The sequence below is a fragment of the Macrobrachium rosenbergii genome, chromosome 42 (assembly GCF_040412425.1).
Source record: "Macrobrachium rosenbergii isolate ZJJX-2024 chromosome 42, ASM4041242v1, whole genome shotgun sequence".
Lineage (NCBI taxonomy): Eukaryota > Metazoa > Arthropoda > Malacostraca > Decapoda > Palaemonidae > Macrobrachium > Macrobrachium rosenbergii.
Genome location: NC_089782.1, coordinates 19713122 through 19736417, shown reverse-complemented (window position 1 = coordinate 19736417; position 23296 = coordinate 19713122). Strand labels below are relative to the sequence as shown.

The 23296-nt window shown below is 37.1% G+C and overlaps 1 protein-coding gene across 1 annotated transcript in view; it reads right to left on the bottom strand.

Moving 5' to 3' along the window:
* LOC136827754 (poly(A) RNA polymerase gld-2-like) overlaps window positions 1-23296 on the bottom strand; it is a 66107-nt gene that overhangs the window by 30090 nt on the left and 12721 nt on the right. The window contains exon 2 of the mRNA XM_067085215.1: window positions 10205-10341. Coding sequence (XP_066941316.1) covers window positions 10205-10341 — 137 coding nt within the window. The remainder of the gene's footprint in view (window positions 1-10204; window positions 10342-23296) is intronic.

Genomic DNA, 23296 nt, shown 5'->3' with positions numbered 1-23296 from the left:
AGTAAAAGAGCACCAAAGCTCTCGTTTCTTTAGTACCCCGAAAGTAATGATGGAAGAACGCTCTAGAGAGCCATCTTGAATGGCTTTGTCTGCACAAGACAAAACCCTGAGGCAACCTGAGGTGACATCCACAGCAAGATCTTGATGGTCCTTGATTTTCTTGGCTGGTGCACCCACAACCCAATCAAGGAAACTGAGGACTTTAAAAACTTTAAACACGTCCTTGACTAGATGATCCAGTTCTGCAGAAGAAAACATGATCTTGGCCGACGAGAAAGCAGAATGATGAGATGAGTCAATTAGAACAGAGAAATCCCCTTGAGAGGCAGCGACTCCCAAAGAGGGAGCTTCTCCAGTCATGTAGAACAAGTACAGTACCTCCTGCAAACTAGACGAGAAGGAGGAAAGGCAAAAGACGCTTTATCCTGTTCTCTTTTGGCGGAAAGCCAGACTCCCATCTCCTTAAATGACCTCTTAGAGGAGGATGATAGGACCATCTTGGGAAGGTGTGTCTGTCATGCAGTTGGTTCCTTATTAAAAATGTTGAAGCAGGTGAAGACGGGACAGCTGGGGCAAAAAAGGAGGGGAAATTCACCATCAAGTACTGCAATAAGGCAGCATATGCCTGAGGAGCAGCAGGTTCTTGGTCAGTCTCTTCTTCCGAGGAAATCAGAGACAGGTTGTCATCCTCAGCAGGCTTAGGAGCGGGAAGAGCTTTCTTCAGTGAGTCCATAATTTGAGCTAACTGTCATTTAATAGGAGCCAGAGCAGGGTCGTCAGGGTCCACAGGCAAAGGAGATGACGCTGGAGGTCTAACTGGGGGAGGTGAAGGAGACCATGACCTCTGCGAAGACGAAACAGGTGATGGGCACTGGGCACTCGGTTGCAGGTGTTGGGCTCTCAGCAGCTGGCGCCGGGCGCTCGGGATGGGGTGCTGGACACTTGGAAGCAGACGTCGAGAGCTTACGAGAGGGCAATGGGGGCTTGGGAGCCAGGTGTGGGCGCTCAGGGTCATAAGTTGAGCGTTCATATGAGGTCTACAGACTGTCCAAAGGAGACAGCAGTGGGTGCTGATGGACGGCAGCAGGAACATAAGGGTGCAGAGTAACTGAAAGAAGGTCTGGGACTGTGTAGAGACTGCTTGTACCGCTTAACAGGCAGCGGATTTGGATGCTGACCAAGTTTTCAGAAGGGCGCTTAAGAGGTTGGAAAGAGTCCAAGCAACGCTTGCAGCGCTTCCTGTCCATGCCACAGTTGTCGAAAGAGCTTGAGGACAACTGATGGATATCCCTGGGCAAGCCTTTCCAATAGCTATCTGCCGACACCTGGGACTGTCCAGCAGGTGTGGCTGAGGGAGCAACTACCCATGGGCAAAGCCCATCGGCCTCCCTTGGACCTTTGGCATATCTTCTCCCAGGTTTGGGGGAGCAGGACAGGGACCTCGGTCTACGAGAACCGACAGGACAACTAGCAGCCACCTCGTCCACTTGCACTGCACTATCACTGTGCGCTTTTTCAGAAGACACTTTTTCCATAATCACTTTAATGGACTCTCCCCCAACTCAGCAACAGTACTTACAACTAGATTAATTTTCTTATCAAATCTAGACTTGAGATTGACGACGGCATTAGGATTGGAAGCAAGGGAGCCAGGCACAGGAGTAGAAGGTTGAGTAGAGGGCCAGTAGAAGGAGAAACAGTAGAAATAGGAGTAGAAAGGAGAGAAATAGAGCTAATCTCTCTCTCTCTCTCTCTCGTCAAAATGAGACTTAAGAACCATTGTTTCTTATCCCACGTTGAACATTCATTACAGGTCTTATCAATACTACAATCTTGCCCCCCTACACTTAGTACAGATCGTATGAAAATCATAGCAAGCTTTAGCTTTTCGCCTACCTCGCTGCAATAGCGAATATACTAGAACTACTAGAATCCAACGTAATTCTAAATAATCTGTTGAAAACTAATCAAAGTTATAACAACAGACTGCCTATAGCCCGAGTGCAACCAGAACAAAACAATTATACTTCACCAAATACCAAATAACAACAGGAATAATCTAACAAAGCTGCCGCAAATGGCGCAATGTTTACACCATGACCGGCAGAAACAAATTGAATATGGCTGCCATGTTGTTCCTTCTTCCCAAAGTAGTGGGCAAGGGGTTACAGTACCTACATAAACAAAAGATGCCCTCCCGCGAAATTCAAAAAGTTGCCGCGCAAAGGTAGATATATTAACTACGTAATTACTTGTTAAGTTACTTATATGAAATACTCCATTACAGTGATTGTAGCTCCTTGATCTATTTTGACAATGCCTTACATCTTCATTTTTCTTCGTGTTGGAGGCAGTAGCGTTTGCTCCAAACGACTACATTTGACAAATAGAAAAGATATACACAAAAATCAATAATGCTGATCACACAATTTTATAGTTACAATAATAATAACAGAAAAAGCAACAGTAGTATCTTGCAGCTTTAATGTTTCTCCTTCTCTTCCCTGACTTGAAGCTACCCCTTCTTGAAAATGAAGGTTCACTCATTTCTCTGGTGTTATGAGCTCATTTTTCCCCTTTAATGCTGAGGTAGATAATGACAAGATAGCAATCATGTCAGCTTTCACTAAAAGTTTCAAACTAGTAAATAAAACTACATTAAAACCGCTTCTGAAACCATAAACTTTTTTGTACATTATGGAATACACTGACAGTTTATGATGAACTATTAGCAAATTGAATCTTCCTAAAAACAGGCGGCACTACAGAATCCTTGGGGTTATTTCCCCAAAATGTAGCATAGCTACTTTTTTTTTTTTAACTCGACTTTGTTTCAGTTATTACAGAGGTAAGATTATACTGTATATAGTTTAGTTGAACCTATACTGCAATAGACATGAATCACAGAATAAAAAAGAAACTACATATAAATATTTTGTTCATTTGAGAATGAGCCTGGCAGGTTTGAGTGAGAAAAGATACCAAAAGGAAAACTGCATTACAGTAGTTCTATATTATCTAGAAGAGATAATGATGAAAGGGAGAGGGATGTGACTTGGACACGTCCTTCATGCAACCCCTGGGGTAATGTGTGTCAAGCGGGCTCTTGTGGGCACCTGAATACTTGGAAGACCCAGACCTACTTGGATGACCATAAAAAGGGAGGCTAGAGATGAATAGAGATTTGTGGAAGATGAAGCACACAAAGAACCAAATGACAAAAATTCATTTGGGCCCTCTACACTGCACGGCATTGGAGTTAATGATATAAACTTCCGGTAGTAACAAAAAACCCAAAAAATCGAAACAATTTTTTTAGGTAACAAAGTCGTAAAAATTTCACCATTTTAAAGTTACTATAAAGAAGACTGCTGAATATCAAGAGACAATATTTGAAAGGCATTAATTTAGCCTCAAATTGGAAAAGAGTTTGTCTGTATAAATATGTCCTTGAAGTATATACCAACAATTAGTAATTCCCAACTACACTTGGTAAAATGACAACCTAAGATTAATGCACAAATGTTATTCATTAATTTTACAGACACATCTAAAAAACTTGACACATTAACTAAAACACACCATCTAGCTTTGAGCTCCATGCATGAAATCTTAATCTCAGCTATCTATAAGGGTACACTATATTCAAAGCTACAGGATATGATGCTACAAACACCTGTGGCCTATAACAAACTGATAATGAGACCTGCATGAATAATGAAGTGTGTCACAAAAAGAAAGAAAGAAATTAATACTACTCAATTTATAACCACTGCATTTTGCATTACTTCTCTGCTTCTAATTCCCTTAATTTTCCTTCTAGTTTGGATTATGATGATAACTATAAGTAAATTAGATTGGGATATATGACATCTCAGTCACTCACCACAGAATAAAATACCAAGACTTTCAATCTTCATGTTTTTATTCTTCACATAAATCACCAGATCTCATACTGAACCTTCGTAAAGACTGTCAACAGAAAGGCTTGCCAACATGACGTTACCCTGAGCAGTGAAGAATCCTCCCTCTGAATATAATAAAAAGAGGATAATTCTAACTCAAGGAAAAAAGTCATCCTCTTAAGTGACCATCACTGTGTGCCACACACACATATAACAGGGAGTCCCAGAGTTACGGCAGAGATCCGTTCCTGAGGCATGACTTAAGTCAGATCGTAATTAAAATAATGATGAAAGCCTTACCTTTAATCCAGTGGTTGGCTAGCACACTGGAAGGATGGCGACACCTACTTATTTACATAAGGAAGCCCAGAAACTAGTAGCCAGCCTAACGTTGCCTTAATTCGGATTTTCGCCTAAAGTCGGAGACAAATTTGTTATGAATATTTTTGAAAAGCATTGTAAAGATTGATCATATGAGACTTTAGTGACTGCTGTTTTATATATATATATATACTCAGTGACTGCCTGTTTATATATATATATATATATATATATATATATATATATATATATATATATAATATAATATAGTGAATCATTAGTGAGAATACAAAAAAACCCTTCTTAAATTTAACCTTTTTGCAATGTTTTTAATATTAACAAACATTTTCCTTCTTGAAGATAAAAAGGCCCATTAAAACACTATCACACAATAAGAAGTACCTGAAATATATGGTTGCAATGTGTAAAAAGTGTCTTTACAGACTTTTTATCTTCCTATTGTACTGTTGGATAAAAGTAAAAAAAATTCATTATCCTTCATGCTAATGTAAAAATACTCAGATATCATTCACACTGGCACCCAAAAGAAAAAGGTCCTAAGCACCCTAACAACAACCAATAGCAATGCTAATAGAACTGCTGACCAATAAAAACTTGAGCAAACCAATGCAAGCAACTTTTATTTTTCCTATCATTATCCAAGAACCACTGTAAAGTTAAAAAGACAACTTTCTACAAATTAAGACAAGGCATGGTTGTACCAACCTCAGATGTAAACACAAATTACTACAGCCACAGCACATAAAGAGTACCGTTTGCAGACACAAGCAAGCAGCAGGGACAAGATCAACACCCAAAATTGCAAAACCACAGTCGCCACTTAGAGAAATGAGCTGGAGGTACAACACACTACAAAAATTTTTGACAGTAAAGGCACCATGGCCACACTTTAAAAGTATGTGTACAGCAGAGCAAGGAGCATTATTAAGTACATCAAGTAATAGGGAGTTGGCTGAGCATGTGTAGTGGAACTGTTCTTTTTGGAATTTTCCTCTTTATTCACCTAAGTGTCACAGAGTATTTTATGATGAATGGATTTACAGTATATAGGCAATGAGGTTTATTTTCAAATTTTCAAAAATAAGCTTCCAAACCTGAGGTGCATATTATATGCTACCAACTACCTGTATGGTAACTGAGGTGGAAGATCTATCAATATTCATTTATATTGTAACTTACAACAAATTATCATGGACACCAAGAAGACCTGTAGAGCACGAATAGCAATGCCACAATTCTCTTCCATATAGATATAACAATATCTATGTAGTAACACAAAATAAATACCAAACTTCATGTCAAGATACAATCAATTAGAACTGACAGTAAAAGACAAATATAAAATGCAAAATCTAGCCAACTGTAGACAAAACACACAAATATAAAATGAAATCCCGCCAACAGACGATAGTGACAACAGAGAGGAAACAACCATGGGATTTCCAAATATAATACTGTATTGACTTCTAAAATGAAAGGAAATCCCCATAACAATAACTGAATGTGCTTGAAGATCAGAAAACGAAAAAATTAACATGTAAGTGTACTCAATTATAAAACTTTCCTAATCCTACAGTTGACATGGAACTTTACATGCCAATCACATTTTGTCAATCACATATCAACTAAAATATTAACAAGTACAAAAACTTTGGCACAATTGAGTTTTCTGTATAACATATAATCAAAGCCACTGAAAATAGATCTATCTTTCGGTCGTCTTGGTATAATGCTGTATGAGCTGCAGCCCATGAAACTTTAACCACGGTCTGTGGTGGCCTGTCCTATATCGTTGCCAGACACACAATTATGTTTGATGATTGGAGGGTGGATGATCAATTTGCAGCCCCCTAGCTTCAGTAGTTTTTAAGATCAGAGGGTAGACAGACAAAGTGCAGACAGAAAAAATGTGGACGGACAGACAAAGCCAGGACAATAACTTTCTTATACAGAAAACTAAAAATATAACTACAGGAAGTACTAACACCGTAACTTCATAATCTAAAAACCTAACCATGACCAAAGTAGAATTTCATATCCAAGAAAATGAATAAACATAAGGTTTGCAAATCTCGCAAAATAAATTTTCCCCATACTCAATGGGCATTTTTCCTCAATTTTATCAAAAAGAAAAAATACAGATCTATTCAACCAAATGTATAATACACAATAAAATATCAAACATCACTCACAACAGACTTGCTTCCCAGAGGTATGAAATTCCCATTTTCAGGAAAATATTACAGCAATGCTTTAACAGCCACTTCACAGTCTGTATGTTACCTGCAATCAAAAGGTACAATAATGCAGACACAACACCTTATGGTTCAATGTTACCTTTAATGTGGGATCCTGCAAGACAGGTGTCAGTAGTGTAAGCTTGAGGTAATCCTACTAGCAATTGTATGTACTAATCTGTTCAATACAAGCCTACATCAGAAAAAAAAAGGACATTTCTTAACTGCTAAACTCAGGCACTAGAGAACCTTTTTTCAATTGTTTTCTGCTAATCACAACAGACAACTTTCTTGACATACATCACAAGCACAACTGCTTGGTGTTAAGTAGTCCATGGAGAAACACACTTAATTAACTAGTCCACTGAGGTACACACAAGTGTTTCAAGAAGAATCAAATGCCATTTCAAAAACACAAGTATGAATTATATTAAGGAAGATAAACACTTGGAAAATGTTCAACACCAACTGCAGGAGCACCTAATACATAGCCTCCTTATGTGAGAGCTGAACAGACACTAAAATATGTGCGCACCTCTAATTCCCTCTTGGTAGTGGCACAGGTGTTCCTCTCTGTTAAACCAGCCATACTTTTCAGGACTCTATCACTATGTCACACACTACACATCTAGCAGAGTTTAATATTTGTTACAGTATCATTTGAAGCCTATAACTATACGGGTATCTACCTAAATTAATCATAAGCCGGTCCAAGGTTGAAATACATGGAATATTCTTTTTGAGCACTATCCTGCCTTCTCAATATGCAAACATAAAAGAGAGAGACAGAGAAAATGAGAGAATATATATTATAAATAATAAACTGCAAAAAAAAAACACACAACAAAAACAAAGAAAATGGTATACCTAAAGACCCAAAACAAATTAATACTAAATTCTGAGACCAATAACATTTATCAAAAATGACTTATCAGCAACCTCCTCCCTACATTACTATTCTTCAAGTTTGATCAGGTACAAGCATAGTTCCCAGTTAATGTTTTTGTGAATGTTTTCATCATGTGGAACTTCTCAAGGTCACAAGACTGAAATCAATATTGACACTTTCTCAAGATGGTGACTGTACTCACTATGGATATATATCACGGTCAAAAGCGGAAGTTTCTATGCACACAAAAGAACGTGTGCTTTTTTCTTCTATTATAAGAGGCTTTAATCAACCTTCTACACCCTAATCAATAAAGATAAGGACAGTGGCTGTAGCAACATGTGGTGCAACAGTCATGCTCAGCTGAACACTGTCAAACCACAGTTTGGGTTGGTCTCAGGCAACCAGGTCAGTTGAGTTGATGGTAAAGGAAGAAACAAAAGCCTCAGAAGCCATAATATTGATCCACTCCCTCAATGGCAAACTCCTCATCCGTCTTACCTTAGTGTGGGCATATTCACATTACTACCTACTGCTTTTGTTTCTTTAGTTCACAACAACTAATTCAAACTGTACATAAAACCATTTCACAAGACAAAAGAAACTAGTTCCAAAATTCACTATTTTCCCATTACTGTATTTTGCAAATGAAAAATAAACATTGTTACTATTATTATCATCATTACAGTATTATGGTTTTTATTTGATACAATTATCCAACAGTAACTAAAACAATAACAAGAGTGCAACACACCTTTTTAATAAATTATAAATTTACCTATCACACAATTCATTCATCCACATTTCACCAATGAAATACAGTATAATTATTATCCACGATACTTAACACAGTATATTAACAATATATGCTATCTGTCTTTCATGAGAAATTCCAAAGACTTTGATCACAATCACTTCACATTCTTCAATTTCCAGACATACAATATCACAGTATATCATCTTCTCAGCAGCAATAAACTACAAACAATATTACTGTACAAAAGTTCAACCTTCTAAGACACCAATAAGACGAGGCATTCTACAGTCCCAAGTACTACATATAAATAAAACACAACCTTACGGAATTAACACATTCACTCGCTGCCTACGTGAAAACACAAAATTCATACGTAAAGGTCAATGAGCAGTTATTTCATAGGTGTGTTATATTCTGGAAACTTACATTTCAGAGGGTGTCAATCATATAATTTCGGAGAGCAACACATGTGAAACTACACCTAAAGAGCACACGCTCATGAACTCAAAAAAGATAACGAATAGATAACCACCTGGCAAATGTTTTAAGTGCAAAAGATAATGTTAAATAACTTGTTAGGAATTTATATTATAGTAAAAATATTCAAAGGCCATCGTTTACTGCAAATGTTTATAAATACTGGAGATACAGGTACTACTGTCTATAAAAAAGTATGAGTCATCATCTGTCTAATAACGTTGGGTAACTCTAAACCTCAGACTGTGTGCTTAGAGGGCATATGAGTTTCCATAAAAAAGCTGGTTCTTTCAACATTGGAAAAATAAACAAATTTACTTTTAAAGACCTTTGTCATTTAGTTTAAAGCTTTGTATTATTGACCATTTTCTCATAATTTTTGAGACATTTCACTGACATTTTAATTATGAACAAAACAACATTTATACACGATGATTAAGAAAACAAGAAAAATTACACTTCCACCATACAAAAAACTCTTCTTCCTTAATGTCATGAAAAAGCCATTTTCTGGAGAAAAAAAAAAAAAATCTAGTTGGCAATAAGTCACATGCTCCTTTAATCCACCTTCTTTCATATTAGATCACAGTTCTATACTCTCTACATAACAGCTTTCCAGTTTGTGGAAACTTGCAAAGTTAGTGGCCTTCTTGGCATTTTTATGTTTGAATGCGCAAGCATTTTGAATAAGAGAGATAAGAAAGATAAATTTCAATTAACTGAATGTCCTACACTAATGTGTCTGGGGCCATTAACCAATCTCTAATCTCTTGCTGCTTTAAAATAAGATACTGTACAGTACAGAGAGTTATATAATTATAATTTGGTCACACCTAAATTACCAAAACTATCTTGATTGTGCTTTACAGAAACCTTCAAATACAGTGAATTACTATCCTTATCATGCACTGTCGTTTTACAACAACATGTCATGATACCGTACAGCATGAAAGCTATTTGATAAAATGAACTGCAATATTGGTTACAATGAATTATACTTACTATTTTCTCATACATCAATCTTTCTCATAGTATAACTACCTAAAAAGTTTCTTCTCTCAGATGTGTCAAGCTAGCAGTGTTGATATGAGTCTTTCTGCTCAATTCCAATAGCCAAATAATGACAATACCCTTTACAACAGCTCTAACAAAACCAGTAAAACAGTACAGTACTACTCTCACAACCTTAAAATCCTGAAAAGCTACGTATACAGTGCACATATATCAGATAAAACAAAATTTTAAAACATATATAAATATGGAAAAACAATATAACTACTTTAAGTAGAAAGATGACTTAGCCACAGAAACTGACAACCACCAAATTCTCTTACAGTATTCAATCTAACAAATGAATGAATAAAAACACAGAAGTCCAAACCCTGCAGCCCTCACAAAAAAAAAAAAAAAAAAAAAAAAAAACTTGCTTTGTTCATGGGTCACTTTGCAGTCTTCAGTTATGGAAAATACACATGCTGTCATAAATGACTGACTCCAAGCAAATCATGCTTACACCCTGAGAGTCCTGAACAGAACCAGTTACCAATGAGTGAGGATGCACAGCATAAATAACAATTCTGAGGTGGCTAGAACCTACCTGTTGCTTACCTGGGTAAATTTCCATTGAGAAGTCGGCATACCCTGAGGCATTGGGTACATGTTTAATCAATTTACTATAGATCTGTGCTGCACCACAAGTTATCAACAGACAGACCATGCATGTAGGAGGAGGCACTGAAAGCAAGGATCATTAGTCAAGCTCTTATTAACATAAAAAGCATAGAAAGCAAACAATGGCAAAGGAAACAGTTCACCAAGCACATGCAGACTATAAAATCAATAAGTGTTGTGTACAGTCCTCTAAACATTTACAATATTTGGCATAAATGCACGTCTCACCAAACATAGCCCAGAGAGAACCAAGAAATGCAAAGAACTATGTAGGACACCAACACCAAACATATCCCAACCATAAAGGGGGTGCATCTATTATTTTCAAAAGTGAAATATCATAACACTAGTCACATATCAATTTCTTATGGCTACCAGTTCAGAGGAATGAATATGAAACTTAGAATGCTTTCTAAATCATAAAAATAAAATATTAAGGTATGTTAATCAGTCACTCCCCCATATAAAACCCTTGCCACCAAGGTGGTCCCCTACATATTCAACAACCCTTCATGAAAATAGTGACAACTTAAGTACTGTACACGGTACCTGCATTGACTAGCAGAGCAACACACAAAACATCAACACTAAAGTTTCCTCATCATGCTGGGTGCAAAATAATGCTGTGCAACTCTGAGAAGGAAACCTGTATCCAAGTGATAATTTCCCTCCCCACCCTCTCTCAATTTAAATTATATCCTTCACCTTTCATCCAATTCCATAACTAATATCCTCATCCACATAGGGAGGGGTCCTACCATGACAGTTTATGCCTTCTGAGTGGTGGAACCATATACAGCATATTACACTTCTCTCTTTCTCTTATATCAAATTCTAGTCATATCATAATCGTAACCAAACTTAGTCAAACAGAACGTAGCAACAAAAAGAAATGCTACCCAACTAGCTGCAATCTACCAATAAGTTGAAAGCAGTTAAATTTGATAATAACTTATTCATCTAAAATACCTCTATCTTTCCTATTACCCCAAATAGGTATATGAAACATCCATGAAATTTAAGTTTACAGTATCACTGCTTCTTTATAATTGCATTTGCTGTTCAGCATCATAATTACTTACACTTGGTTTATGTAGAAAAAATAGTTTCTTGGCCATATTGCTATCATAAACTTTGACAAAACTGACTTTCCACTAATTTCTAAATCCATGTATGTACAGGTGATTTCCTATCCAGTTTAGAATAATAGTGGTTCCTGGTTGTGCAAGTTCCACTAATTTCTAAATCCATGCATGTACAGGTGAATTCCTATCCAGCTTAGAATAATAGTGGTTCCTGGTTGTGCAAGTTCAAGTCCTTTTGACCTGTTCAATTTGAACAATATTTCTACCAAAACATTAATATACTGTACATTGTACTGTACATGTAACACACACACACCTTATATATATTCTAAGGTATAAAAACAATCTAACTTCTGATATTCTGAGGCTAAAACAATAAAATAAACAAATATTGTAGCTACAAACACCTATGTCAGAAACCTCAAAACACCCCCAGGAAATCTACTGTATTCAGCTGATAGGTAAGCAAAATCTCGTAAGACTTAAGAAAAGAAAAGAAAAGAAAGAAAAAAAAAATATATATATATATACTGTATATACACAGAAAGCAAGAGACAAGCATTTTTCTTTTCAATGGCCATTATTTTGTTTAAACACTGAGGAACAGCAGATGAAGGACATTAAATATTGAAGAAACTTAATGCTCATCTAGAACACCCTAACAATTCTCTTTAAAACATAATTGAAAAAAATTATTCGAACTGTGCTCTATTCGAGAATCTTGATTCATAAATATAGCAACGAAATAAAATGCCCTGCAATGAGAAGACTAAGCAAGAATTGTAAATGTTTTCAAAATTTTTCATGAAACCTTCGACAAAATTAACCAAACAACTACCTATTTAAAGTTAAATTTTGCTGCTACACTGTTACACAATCCAAGCTGTTTCAAAAGGTTTTTGCCATTCTGCATAACGTCATTACTGAAAGCTGTAAAAAGCCAGCAACCAATTCAATGATTTGGTAAGCAACATAGGAAAACAATAGTGAGTCACAGAGCCAATACATTAAAGCTAAATACAGTACAAAAATGTGATTGAGGGTAACTAATCATAGGCAAGTGCTATGAATAAACATTTATATATTAAGAAACCTTACATGGCTTAACTTATGGCAGAGCAACTCCAAGAAACTTCACAGGTCTACAACAATTTCAAATTACACTTGATTTGAAAACACCGAAAATACTGTATTACATTCCCAGAAATTGAGAAAATTTCAACCAACATGAAACCTCCTGTAAAATGCACTTCAATTTCTTAAAATGCCACAACACTCAACATTAAACTCGATCACTGTCTGAAGTTTGGATATACACTCCTGCCTTCTCTGATGCAACACAACTGCATTATTCAATCACACCGTAGTATAGAAAAATAATGATTAAAATTCCCTGGAGGTCAGAGAACTCTTACTGGGCAATTTTCTTTAGAGGTGAAACTTGGAGCAACTACCCGACATATCTCCTGAGGTATTATCTTGAACCAGGAACAAATAAGAACTTAATTCATCAAATTTTTCAAATAACAGGCAATGAAGCATCACAATGACACTACCATAACTAAGTATGCGAGCCAATTGAGCCATGTGGCCTCTAGAAAGGCCAGACACTGAGTACTGGGCACCCCGCCAGGACTAAATCCCAGACACGTCACAGCTTAGAACTGCGGAGGTGGAACTAACACACCTGATACTCCCCCACTTATGCTGTAGTACACTCAGTTTCCCTGGCCTCACACTGGATCGACACGAGACACAGCATTTACATGCTATTCTGAGCTATCCTCATAGTCCTGAACTCTCCATGACAAGGATGATCAATCACGAAATGTTTTGTATGACAGTTCATTTATGCACTGTTATCACTAAATCATTGTTATGGTAAACACACAAAGTCATTCCAAAACAGATATAAATAGTTTACTGCTAATCAAGAACATATTTTCCATACTCATAAAAGTATTCTACTATTTTTACTACAACATGCTACTCCAAGCCTCTAACCTTGAACCAAATGAAACAGCTAGTGAGTAAATGTAGCTCCGGCATTACTCTTTATCCTCAGAATAGGCCCAGGGATGCACCAACCACAATACTCAGGCTGCCTTGCCAAAAATCCAAAACAACCAACATGGCCCAAGATAATGCATAACTAATACAGTCAATTTTTAATGCTGGGTCAATCTAATTCATAAAATTAGCATTTGAAATATCTATTTATACATCATGGTACCCAACCTAAAAATAGTAGCCTTCACCGATGTTAGCCAACTCTCTATTTATGCACTAAAAAGAAAACCAACTACTCAGCACACATAAACCCTAACACCCTACATGACCTGATTTCTTGACAGCGAGTGAGTTTCCCAAGGACACAAAAATTCAACTGAATGCCAAATTCCTTTAAATAAGAAAAAAAAAAAATCTTTATTACTACTCTACTTTAGTTGGTCTTACATGCCACAAGCAATGCTTCATATAATGCATCAAGTAAGAATAATCTTCCTACAGTCGCTTTTTTTCTTCTAAAACATTTGTTGCATGACCTTATTATAACACTTCAAGATGAAATGTACAGATAAAACCCTAAAATAAAAGCTGAAATTAACTGTGAGGTCAGAATATAATTTTACTGGCATACTGTGTGTAGGAATACCAATCTTCAGTTTATTATGCAACCCCTACAATATGAGGAACACTGCCAGGAAATTATGTGCCTTAAATAAAACTAAGACTTTCCATGAAAAAATGCCTACTGTTAAAGTTATTTCTGTGGGCAAATGGTTTCTATAAAACTGTAGTAAACTTTAAAAAAGCTTCCTAAATTCAAAGAAAAAAACTGAAACAGAAGCACATATCTTTCTTCCTCTGTTTTCCTTCTCTTCTAAGCTTTAAAGCCTCCTGTCATTAAAAATATGGTCAATTAATACACGTTCCCTCTTGCTGTAGTTATAGGGGGAAGTACTCACTACCTTGACAACATATAGATTTCATTGAAGCAAAACATGATTCAATAACATAAGTCATGAAACTAACTAAAACTTCTGAGAACACACAGAGGCTCCACACTTCTGTCACTGGCACTGTGCCAGTCACCTTACACGTGACAAAAATCATACCTCACTAGAGTAAATTGGGTAACATTTTGATATAAAATGGATAACAATTAACTAAAATACTGTACTGTACTAATACATTGCATAACTGATTATAATTCCAAGCCAGTAGTCAAAACACTATTAATGCATGATATAAAATGTACAAATCAACATTGCTATCCTACAAGTTTCTAATCTTCAAATAGAAAGGAAATGAACAATCCTAACATCCTAACAACAAACAAACAAAACAAACAAACCAGAAACAATCTGGCTACCTGAGACACTGCTTCCAAGCAAACCAGCAATGGTCTACTATTACCAGTTGATCCTGCCAAAATATTTACTGCCTCGTGTCTGGAATGCTTGCCTGAACATAGCTACATGTTTTTTATATAATATAAAATTACAATAATTTCAAGCATTAGCACTTCACATAAATGCCACCGAAAAGATTCACTTTACATCTGAGCCATTTATATGAAGAGAGTTATGAGACTAAAGCCAACTAGTGCATCTATTGATGACTTACCAAAGCAAGCAAGGGAGATTCAAGATTCCTTCGCATCTACTGTAAGCCTGAACTTAAGATGTGACTAAAGCTCATGGCAAAAAATAATCCAGATGGAGATAATGGAATGGAACATGGGGGGAAAGGAAGCAAAAGACAACATACCTTTAAAACTTGGCAAGTATTGAACTTACACTTGCAAGAAAATTTTAAGAGATCAGTCAATGATTCAACCAGTTCATAAAACTTATGAAGTTGCTGGTATTGTTGCTCCCTACACCAAGCTCTCAGAGGATCCCACCTTGTGTGTGTGTGTGTGTCTTCAGCAGCACACTGCAGTTGGTACTTTAGGTTAAGTTCCATGTAGCATCCTTTCGGTGGCCAGCTACAATACACTGCTTTTTACTTTTCATCTGCTCCCTTTGGTCTCTTCCCACCAATAGAAGATTTTCTAACTTTTTCCTGATCTAGGCCTTAATTCTCCTGATCTAGGCCTTAATTCTCACTGTAGAGCAAATCCTCTGAATTACCCGTGAGTAAAAATGTGATTCTGGGGCTCATTATACCATGTATTTATTCATTAATGAGTCTGAAATTCAAAGGGTAAATACTCTGTACATTAAACAGATGTCAAACCAATGAAACTAACATCACACCATTCCAAACTTATGACACTGTTATATCCTCCAAGAAAGACCCCAAGCCCAAAACAATGTCAGTCAAGAACCTGCATACAATGTAAGTGGAAGTACAATAAAGTAAATGTTTGTAAAACTCAAGAAAACAGTATTTTCCTCAATGTCTGACAAGGAAAGGATTTCTTTTTAATCTAACCTTTACTTTCTTATTGTTATAGCTTGTAATACACCACTTCATCATCACTGAAACAAGAACATTAGCTGAACATACCACTGTAATTCATTTCCTTACTTTAGATTTCTTGAGTTGAATAGGCCATCTAATGGAGACAGTATAAACTACTGACATGAAACCTGGTACGAAAGTGAAGTTAGGGAAACGATGAACATGACATAGAATAGTACTGGAATTTGTTGTAAAAGAAATAACTTTGAAGTTACCCTAAAAGCAACAAAACACAAACACTAAAAATGCTGACTTCAGCCCATGCCACTGCATCAATGTACAGATATTCTGCATCAGCAAAACATTAGTATTCAGATTCTATTGGGTAAATAAAAGAATGAAGGACCAAGTGTAAGTTAAGACTAATTGTTAACTCTTTAAACCACGGTGTGTATTCAAAAGTCCAAAACATTAGTTTCAACCATTCCGTCTGTTTCTAAAGTTCTAGAAAACTGCATTTAAAGGAAAATGTGTGTATGTTTCTGTTTGTGAAGATGCCAAGGTCTCCATTTCACATTTATTATGCTATTGAATCCATTAATCTGTCTTGAATCTCATGCAATTGGCATATGTTTGGCCCTTCCACTGATGTTAAAATCATTCAAGCAGTAGGTATCTGCTGGTTTTACCTGTCTGTAACTAATCACACGTCAATAACATCTTCAAGATTCTGTACATTTATCTCAATGAAGTACCCAGCCATTATAACCGCTCATTCCCAGTCATGGTTCCCAACCGACCAAGAATAGTGCTCGCTGTTTCCGCGTTCCTGAATCACCCTCGAGAAGGGCCCTGGATACCTCCTCCAGAAACTGGTCTCGTATGGGCAGGCTGAAAAACCAGCCGTCATCCCAGCCAGCCTGCTGCCGCCCCTTTGGCTGGGATCAATGCCCTTCGTTTCCGTCCTCCTCGGGCTCCTGCGGCGAAATCCTTGAGCCAACTACAAACAGCTGTTTTAAAATCACTTAAGGGGAGAGTGTATGAAGCCACGGCTAAACACCGATAATGACTATTCGTGTGTTAAATCGTCGTCATCGCCGGTCGACAGGACAAAACAGGGCATGAACACTGTAAACCAATATTTCCGATGTTATTTGTCTTAATGTATGTACAATCCACCACTCATTGCATTGCCCATGCAAGCCCCATTCTACGTACTCATAATGTTCCAGATCTTCTGAAAACTGGCTGTTGTAGAAACAAGGTCTCTCATTTCATTTATTATGCTAAAATCCATTAATCTGTCTTGAATCTCATGCAATTGTATATGTAGAATTTCTCTCATTATTTTCATCACGTATATTAATCATTTAGGGGTTTCTGAACAGCACATGTCCGTTTTACCTGTCTGTGTGTAGATAATTACTCCTCAATAACATCTTCCAAGATTCTGATTTTATCTCAGGCCATTAATTCCCAGTCCTTATAAATTGCTGGGCAACTAATCACCACGATCATACACAAAAGACTTCCTAAGCTGTAATCAGAAGGATAATCTAACCTTTTCCACATAGCTAAACAAACCAAAGAACACTTAAAACAGATGTACTATAAACCATAACCCTCATTATTCAAAGTTTAGGTTTTCTGCTCTTATGATTTGCCAATCACATCTGCTGTACATAAATATCTAAAACAATAACTGCCATATCTAAGTAAAGTTTCCCAATCATCATTACATAAACTGCCCCATTATTGTTATAAAATCAAACTAAGAAATGTACAGTGTATTTAACTATTTGACTTCATTTCAAGCTTATTTAATGTAAATGCATACACCAATTAAATTACACTTGAAACTTGCTGCCAATGATACTACTGTGCTGTACTTGTATTTTTAACCAAGTGGGTGGGTGATAAAAAGTTACTGTAAAGCAAAAAAAAAATATGACAGTCTCTTTGTGTGTACTGTACATTGTTTCTCTTTTCTATTCAACTGAGGTTTCACTAAATAGATTAATCAAATCTTTTGTATTATTTGTCATAATGACAATGATAAATAAGAGCAGCCATCATGTAGTATATATGCAGTGTCCATAGTGCTAATCAAAATGACCCAAGAATGAATTTATCACAATCAAGCATTGTAATTTTATGAATGAAAACTGTAATTCATTTGTTAATACAGGCATGCAAACTAATGCATCATTTTCAAATAATCTTTCAGTTTTTGTGAGTCTACCTGGCAAGAATACAAGCAAGGGCTTTGACTCTTCTTAGTAAAGCTGATATTAGATTTAACTTAATTTCTGCATGGTTTCATGTTAGGAACCTACACAAGTCTAGCCTAACTTAACGTAAGTTTGCCATGAATCAGTAGCCTAGGACTGGCTAACTTCTAGTATACAGACTGTACATGCTGGCCTACACTAATAACCACTCATACTCAAGTGTCACAAAACCAAGTATGCATTACTGAGTTATGCAATAAGCTATATATTATCGATATGTAAGTAGAAATATAACTTATATCTTCCAAATTTTTCATTACAATAATTGTAAGGCCGAACAAAATTTTCAGTACAATACTGTAAGGCTGAACAAAATTTTCAGTACAATAGCTGTAAGGCAGAACAAAACTAACAAAACTACCTGATTATCTTAACAACTGAGTTTTATGTTTATCTTACGTTTAGTATACTATACTGCCATTCACAAAAGTTGAGAGAAAACAGGTCTACTTTGTCTCACTTCAGTTTATAACTTTCATTACTTTCAGCTGACATCTATTTCATTTGTTTTATCAACACTTTAGTGCATCCTATTACTTCTGTATGCATTTCAATAAACGCAACAATGATTTATGTACATTCATTGTAACAATTTTCCTAATCACATCACCAGTTCTGATACAGTGAGCACAGTAATTATTAATTTAATAAATATTTATTTATCGACAACTGCTGCCTCCAACCCTTTGTTCAACAGGAGATTGGGGGAGCTACAGATTATGAGCTTAAGCTTCAAGATGGGATGCTCCATTGCAGTCTACCTGCATCAAGGCCTGCCCAGCATTCAGTACTCTCAGCCTGGTAACTGCCTTGCAGAGGAACAAAAGAAGGGAGAAAAAGACATTCAACCTCCACCCTTATGCTATCCGAGTATCTCAGGTGAGGTATTTTTTGTCTGAGGAGTTTATACAACTACATAGCCTGTTGAGCAGCCACCACAGGTCCTAAGGAAAAGATGACGGCAATGACCGAGGTAAAATAAGATGGAGTGGGTCTGATGTCACATGAAACCTGCCCTCACTACCAGTGTAACATGACAAATTTGTTGAGTAATTTGTATTTTTCCTAACATACAAACTTGAGATCTTTACATATGGGATTAACTTTCAGCGACCTGGAAATCCGGCCATTAAACTTTGCAAGGAGGGTATGGTAACAGCTACCGATGGTAGGGGCGGAAGCACGGCCCACCAAGTCTGTATACATTCAGTTCTACACAGTTTACCTTTTGGCCCAGGTAAGAGAATGAGGGGTGGTAAGAGGTGGGCCCTTTATGTCAAGACCTCAGGTTTGTATGTAGGAAAAATACAAATTACTTTATAAATTTGTCATTTGTAAAGACCCTCGGTCTTTACATATGGGAGACTTACTTTTGGAGGGAGGATTCCGTGTAAATCTCTGAACTGACTGGTAGTTCAGCTCACCTGGGACTCTCTTCCTGGTCATGAAAGAGCAAAGGAAGGAGACCATACCTCTGACCTATTGAACAAGAGAGATGTTCAATCATCAGACTTCTGGGAATTTCTAATTAATGGAATGTAATATCCTTGATTCAAAATGGTTTGGAAGATAAAGACAAGAATAACAAACTGGTTTGCTCATAGTCAGTCCCCCCCTTCCCTTGCTAGAGAGAAGCAAAGATTTGCATCTATTAGTCCAAATAGAGCTAGATTATAGATAGGATACTCAGTCATCTGGATCACCTGCATGCATACCAGTCCAGCATGTGATGGCTCGTTCACTGTTACTCTGCCCACTGGAAGAAGTAGGAAGACAGGAGAAAGGGAGGAGGCCAGTCCCACACACACCTTCTCCTAGCAGGCACACATCTTAGGCAAGATGCAACCTGTCCCTCAAGAGCTGGGTGAACTACATGACTGTTGAGCATCTACCATAGGATCCAATGAAAAGGAGTCCAAGGACCTACGGGTAATGTCCCATGGTAAAAGGAGATGAATGTGATTTGCACGATTACATTCCATCCTAATACTTGACCAACAGGTTCTTCCTGAATGCGATGGACAGACCAATGCCGTGCCTTGAAAGATCTGGTCCAAAATGTACTGATGTCCACACAGAAGTTGCAGGGTACGCTCATTTGATCATCTCACAAGTCAGAGAAATGACAATCTGGACACCGTTTCTCGGCCAACTTGAAGGTAATGAACGAGTCGTTAGCATTGGGTTGAAAGTCTAGTCTTACGGAGGCATCACAGACTTATACTGTCACTGACACCACAGGACCATAGAAGAGGAATAATCCACCTCACTAATCACTTTCAAAACATGTACAGTACAAGGATGAAAGGCGCAAGCTTCCAGATGTACATGGCTACCAAAGATGTCTTACTTTATTCAAAGGTGTGAGAAGACGGAACAGAACAGTGCCAACTTCAGTAAGTCGAGAAAGAAGGACTATGATCAAGCTTCTTCAGAGGCTGAATGAATCCAGAAGTCAAGTGCCAAGATCAACTGTCCTTATCTCCTGACTTCAGCAAATAAATGATGTAATTACATCCATCTTGCTTGAGATGTCTGGTTGGCCACTGCACTGAATGTTCTTCTGTCCACTCGTGTACTTGCACTGCAACAGAGTAAATGAAAGAACACCAAAGCCTTTTGCTGACCATGCCATTCTTACTATTACACCGAGGAGTGTCTATTTTCGAACTTGAGGCTCTTGAAAGCCTAATAGGAACTGTGTTAAAGTTCCAAGGAAGGAGGTGTAGGAGACTGCCACCCTGGTCAACATTCCGAAGTAAGAAAAGTCTCTGGAGGAGGTTAGTTTAACCATGGCACTACTTGATAGCATTGATTGTTCTCACTAACGTACAAAAATACCACTGTTCCCTTGTGCATATCTTACACATTGCTTTCAAGCTGTTCAATTTCTTCCTTATTACTCTTTTATATATATATATATATATATATATATATATATATATATATATATTATATATATATATATATATATATATATATATATGAGCACCTGGAGGAGCAGAAGTATTGTAGCACCAATTAATGCCAAAATAGTTAGCTGTACGACATTTTTCCCCAGGCTTCCCTCTATGCATCAGTACATCACATGTGACCTTAGGTTTTAAACATTATGGTCTAATATGCCATTGAACACAAGTACTTTTTCACCCTTACGGGATGTAGAAATTTCTGCCAACAGACTCGCTTGCATAAGGGCACCTCTCCTCTGTCCCTTTAAACCTGGGGTGGTGAGAGCCAGAGGTATGGGGGAGTGAGCATTGCGGTCTCTCCAACTATCTCCCGCTTGGACTCAGTGTTAAAGTTTCTATTGGCTTGCTGCTACTCTATCTTGTATGAATGAACACAGAGATGCCATCTCATCCTTTCTCTTATCACATGCTCCTCTGTTATCAGATGCTCTGATATTTTTCACTTCCTACAAGTATTTTCGTAGCAAATAATATTTTTTTTACCATGACTGATAAAGTTAATAACAGCGATCACCAAGAGATCGATATTGTTGAAGGTGAAGTTAACAAAATAGCGATACAAGTGAAGATATTGGTGAGCTTGGTTCTTCACATAGTTGTAAAAGGAAGGCCCATCCTGAAGCTTGGAAAATGAATATCGCTAAACTTCCCCATAATGAAGGTAAGGCTTATACAGCTGAAAGACTCTTAAAAGAAAAGCCCATAACTGGACTGCTTGAAGCTGACAGGTGTTTTCAGAAAGTTACTATGCCTGTGATAGAGGCATTTAAAAGATTATTGGGGCATGGGAAAATACAATGCCTTGACATCATATCTGCAGAAATTAATGGTTCAAAAACACAACGTCAGAGAAACCCAGAGGAAAGTTCGCGATACACAAACAATTTCCTGTATAGTGATGTATGGAATAAAACATTACAATGTGTGCAAAAGCTTTGCGGCTATTTTTGGAATAGGGGATAAGAGGGTATATTGTTTAAAAACTGACATCGGGGAAAAAGAGTGACTGACAAGGAACAAAATGCAAGGGTATCAAATTTTCTGGGGAAAAACAGACCTTGTGCATGAATACATGAAGCTGCCAACCATGACATCTAATTATTCTTGCGCAAAATCTCATAACCTCGTGTAGGCTACATGGAACCGAATCTTAGTCGTGAAGTTGTATGATATGTATGTGAAGTTTATTAAAGATGAGCATCCTAATGTGGATATCGTCTCTTTTTAATTATTATAGTAATGTGTTTAGGACTGAATTTGTATTGAGTTTAAATTGTTTCCAGTTGCTGATACATGCAACACCTGTAAGTTATTGTCAGCAAATATTTCAAATCACAAAACAAATGGGTTGTGAACAGACTCAATTGGATGAAATGCAACGTGAGTTGGATGACATAAAGTGCTTGCAACACAAGCTAGAGCTGCACGGATAGCTTTAGTACTTCAGACAATGATGATTTTTATGGCATTATGTTTTCGATCTGTAACAAACATTGCCAAAAATAAAGCTGGCAATAGTGTTGCTTTTATAAAGAAAACTGTGGACATACAACTTGTGTTTTTAACGGAAACTCAGAAATCAACCACATGCACATGTGGGATGAGGTTACGCGGCACGGCGAGGGTCATGAGATAATTGTTGTGTTAACCATCTGAGGCTGACACTGATGACAATCAGATTAAAGCATGTTCTATTTCTGATAACTGTGCTGGACAAAAGAATACCAACATGATCCTCGGATGTCTAAGGCTAATGCACAGTAAGAAGCTTGCCAGAATTGAAACATTACTTCTTAGTGTCTGGGCACTCTGGCATGCTTGTGATTGTCATTTTGGCAATACAGTATAGAAGTGAGGTTAAGTAGAATCCACGATATAAGTAAATATGAATACATGGAACTCAATAGGAATGCTATCAAGAAAGGATTTCCAGTTGTCGAAATGACACAAAATGAGCTTCCTCAACTTTGAATTTCTACAGTCGCCATCACAAACACACATCCAAAACTGCTTCACCTTGCAGGATGCCAGGGTCATTGTGTATGACTTCAGGTATGGGGGAAGGTATCCCACCAAAAATAACTATGGGATATGTAGACACTTGACAACCATCAAGTCCAGCCATGAAGGCAGAGGAAGTACTCACACCAGGCCTTTAACCTGTCGAGGTAACTCTGCCTCCTAGGCATGTCCTCCCCATATCTCTATCAAAAGCTACAAGATATCAAGGTATTAATGCTGTTTGTGATTTTATTTT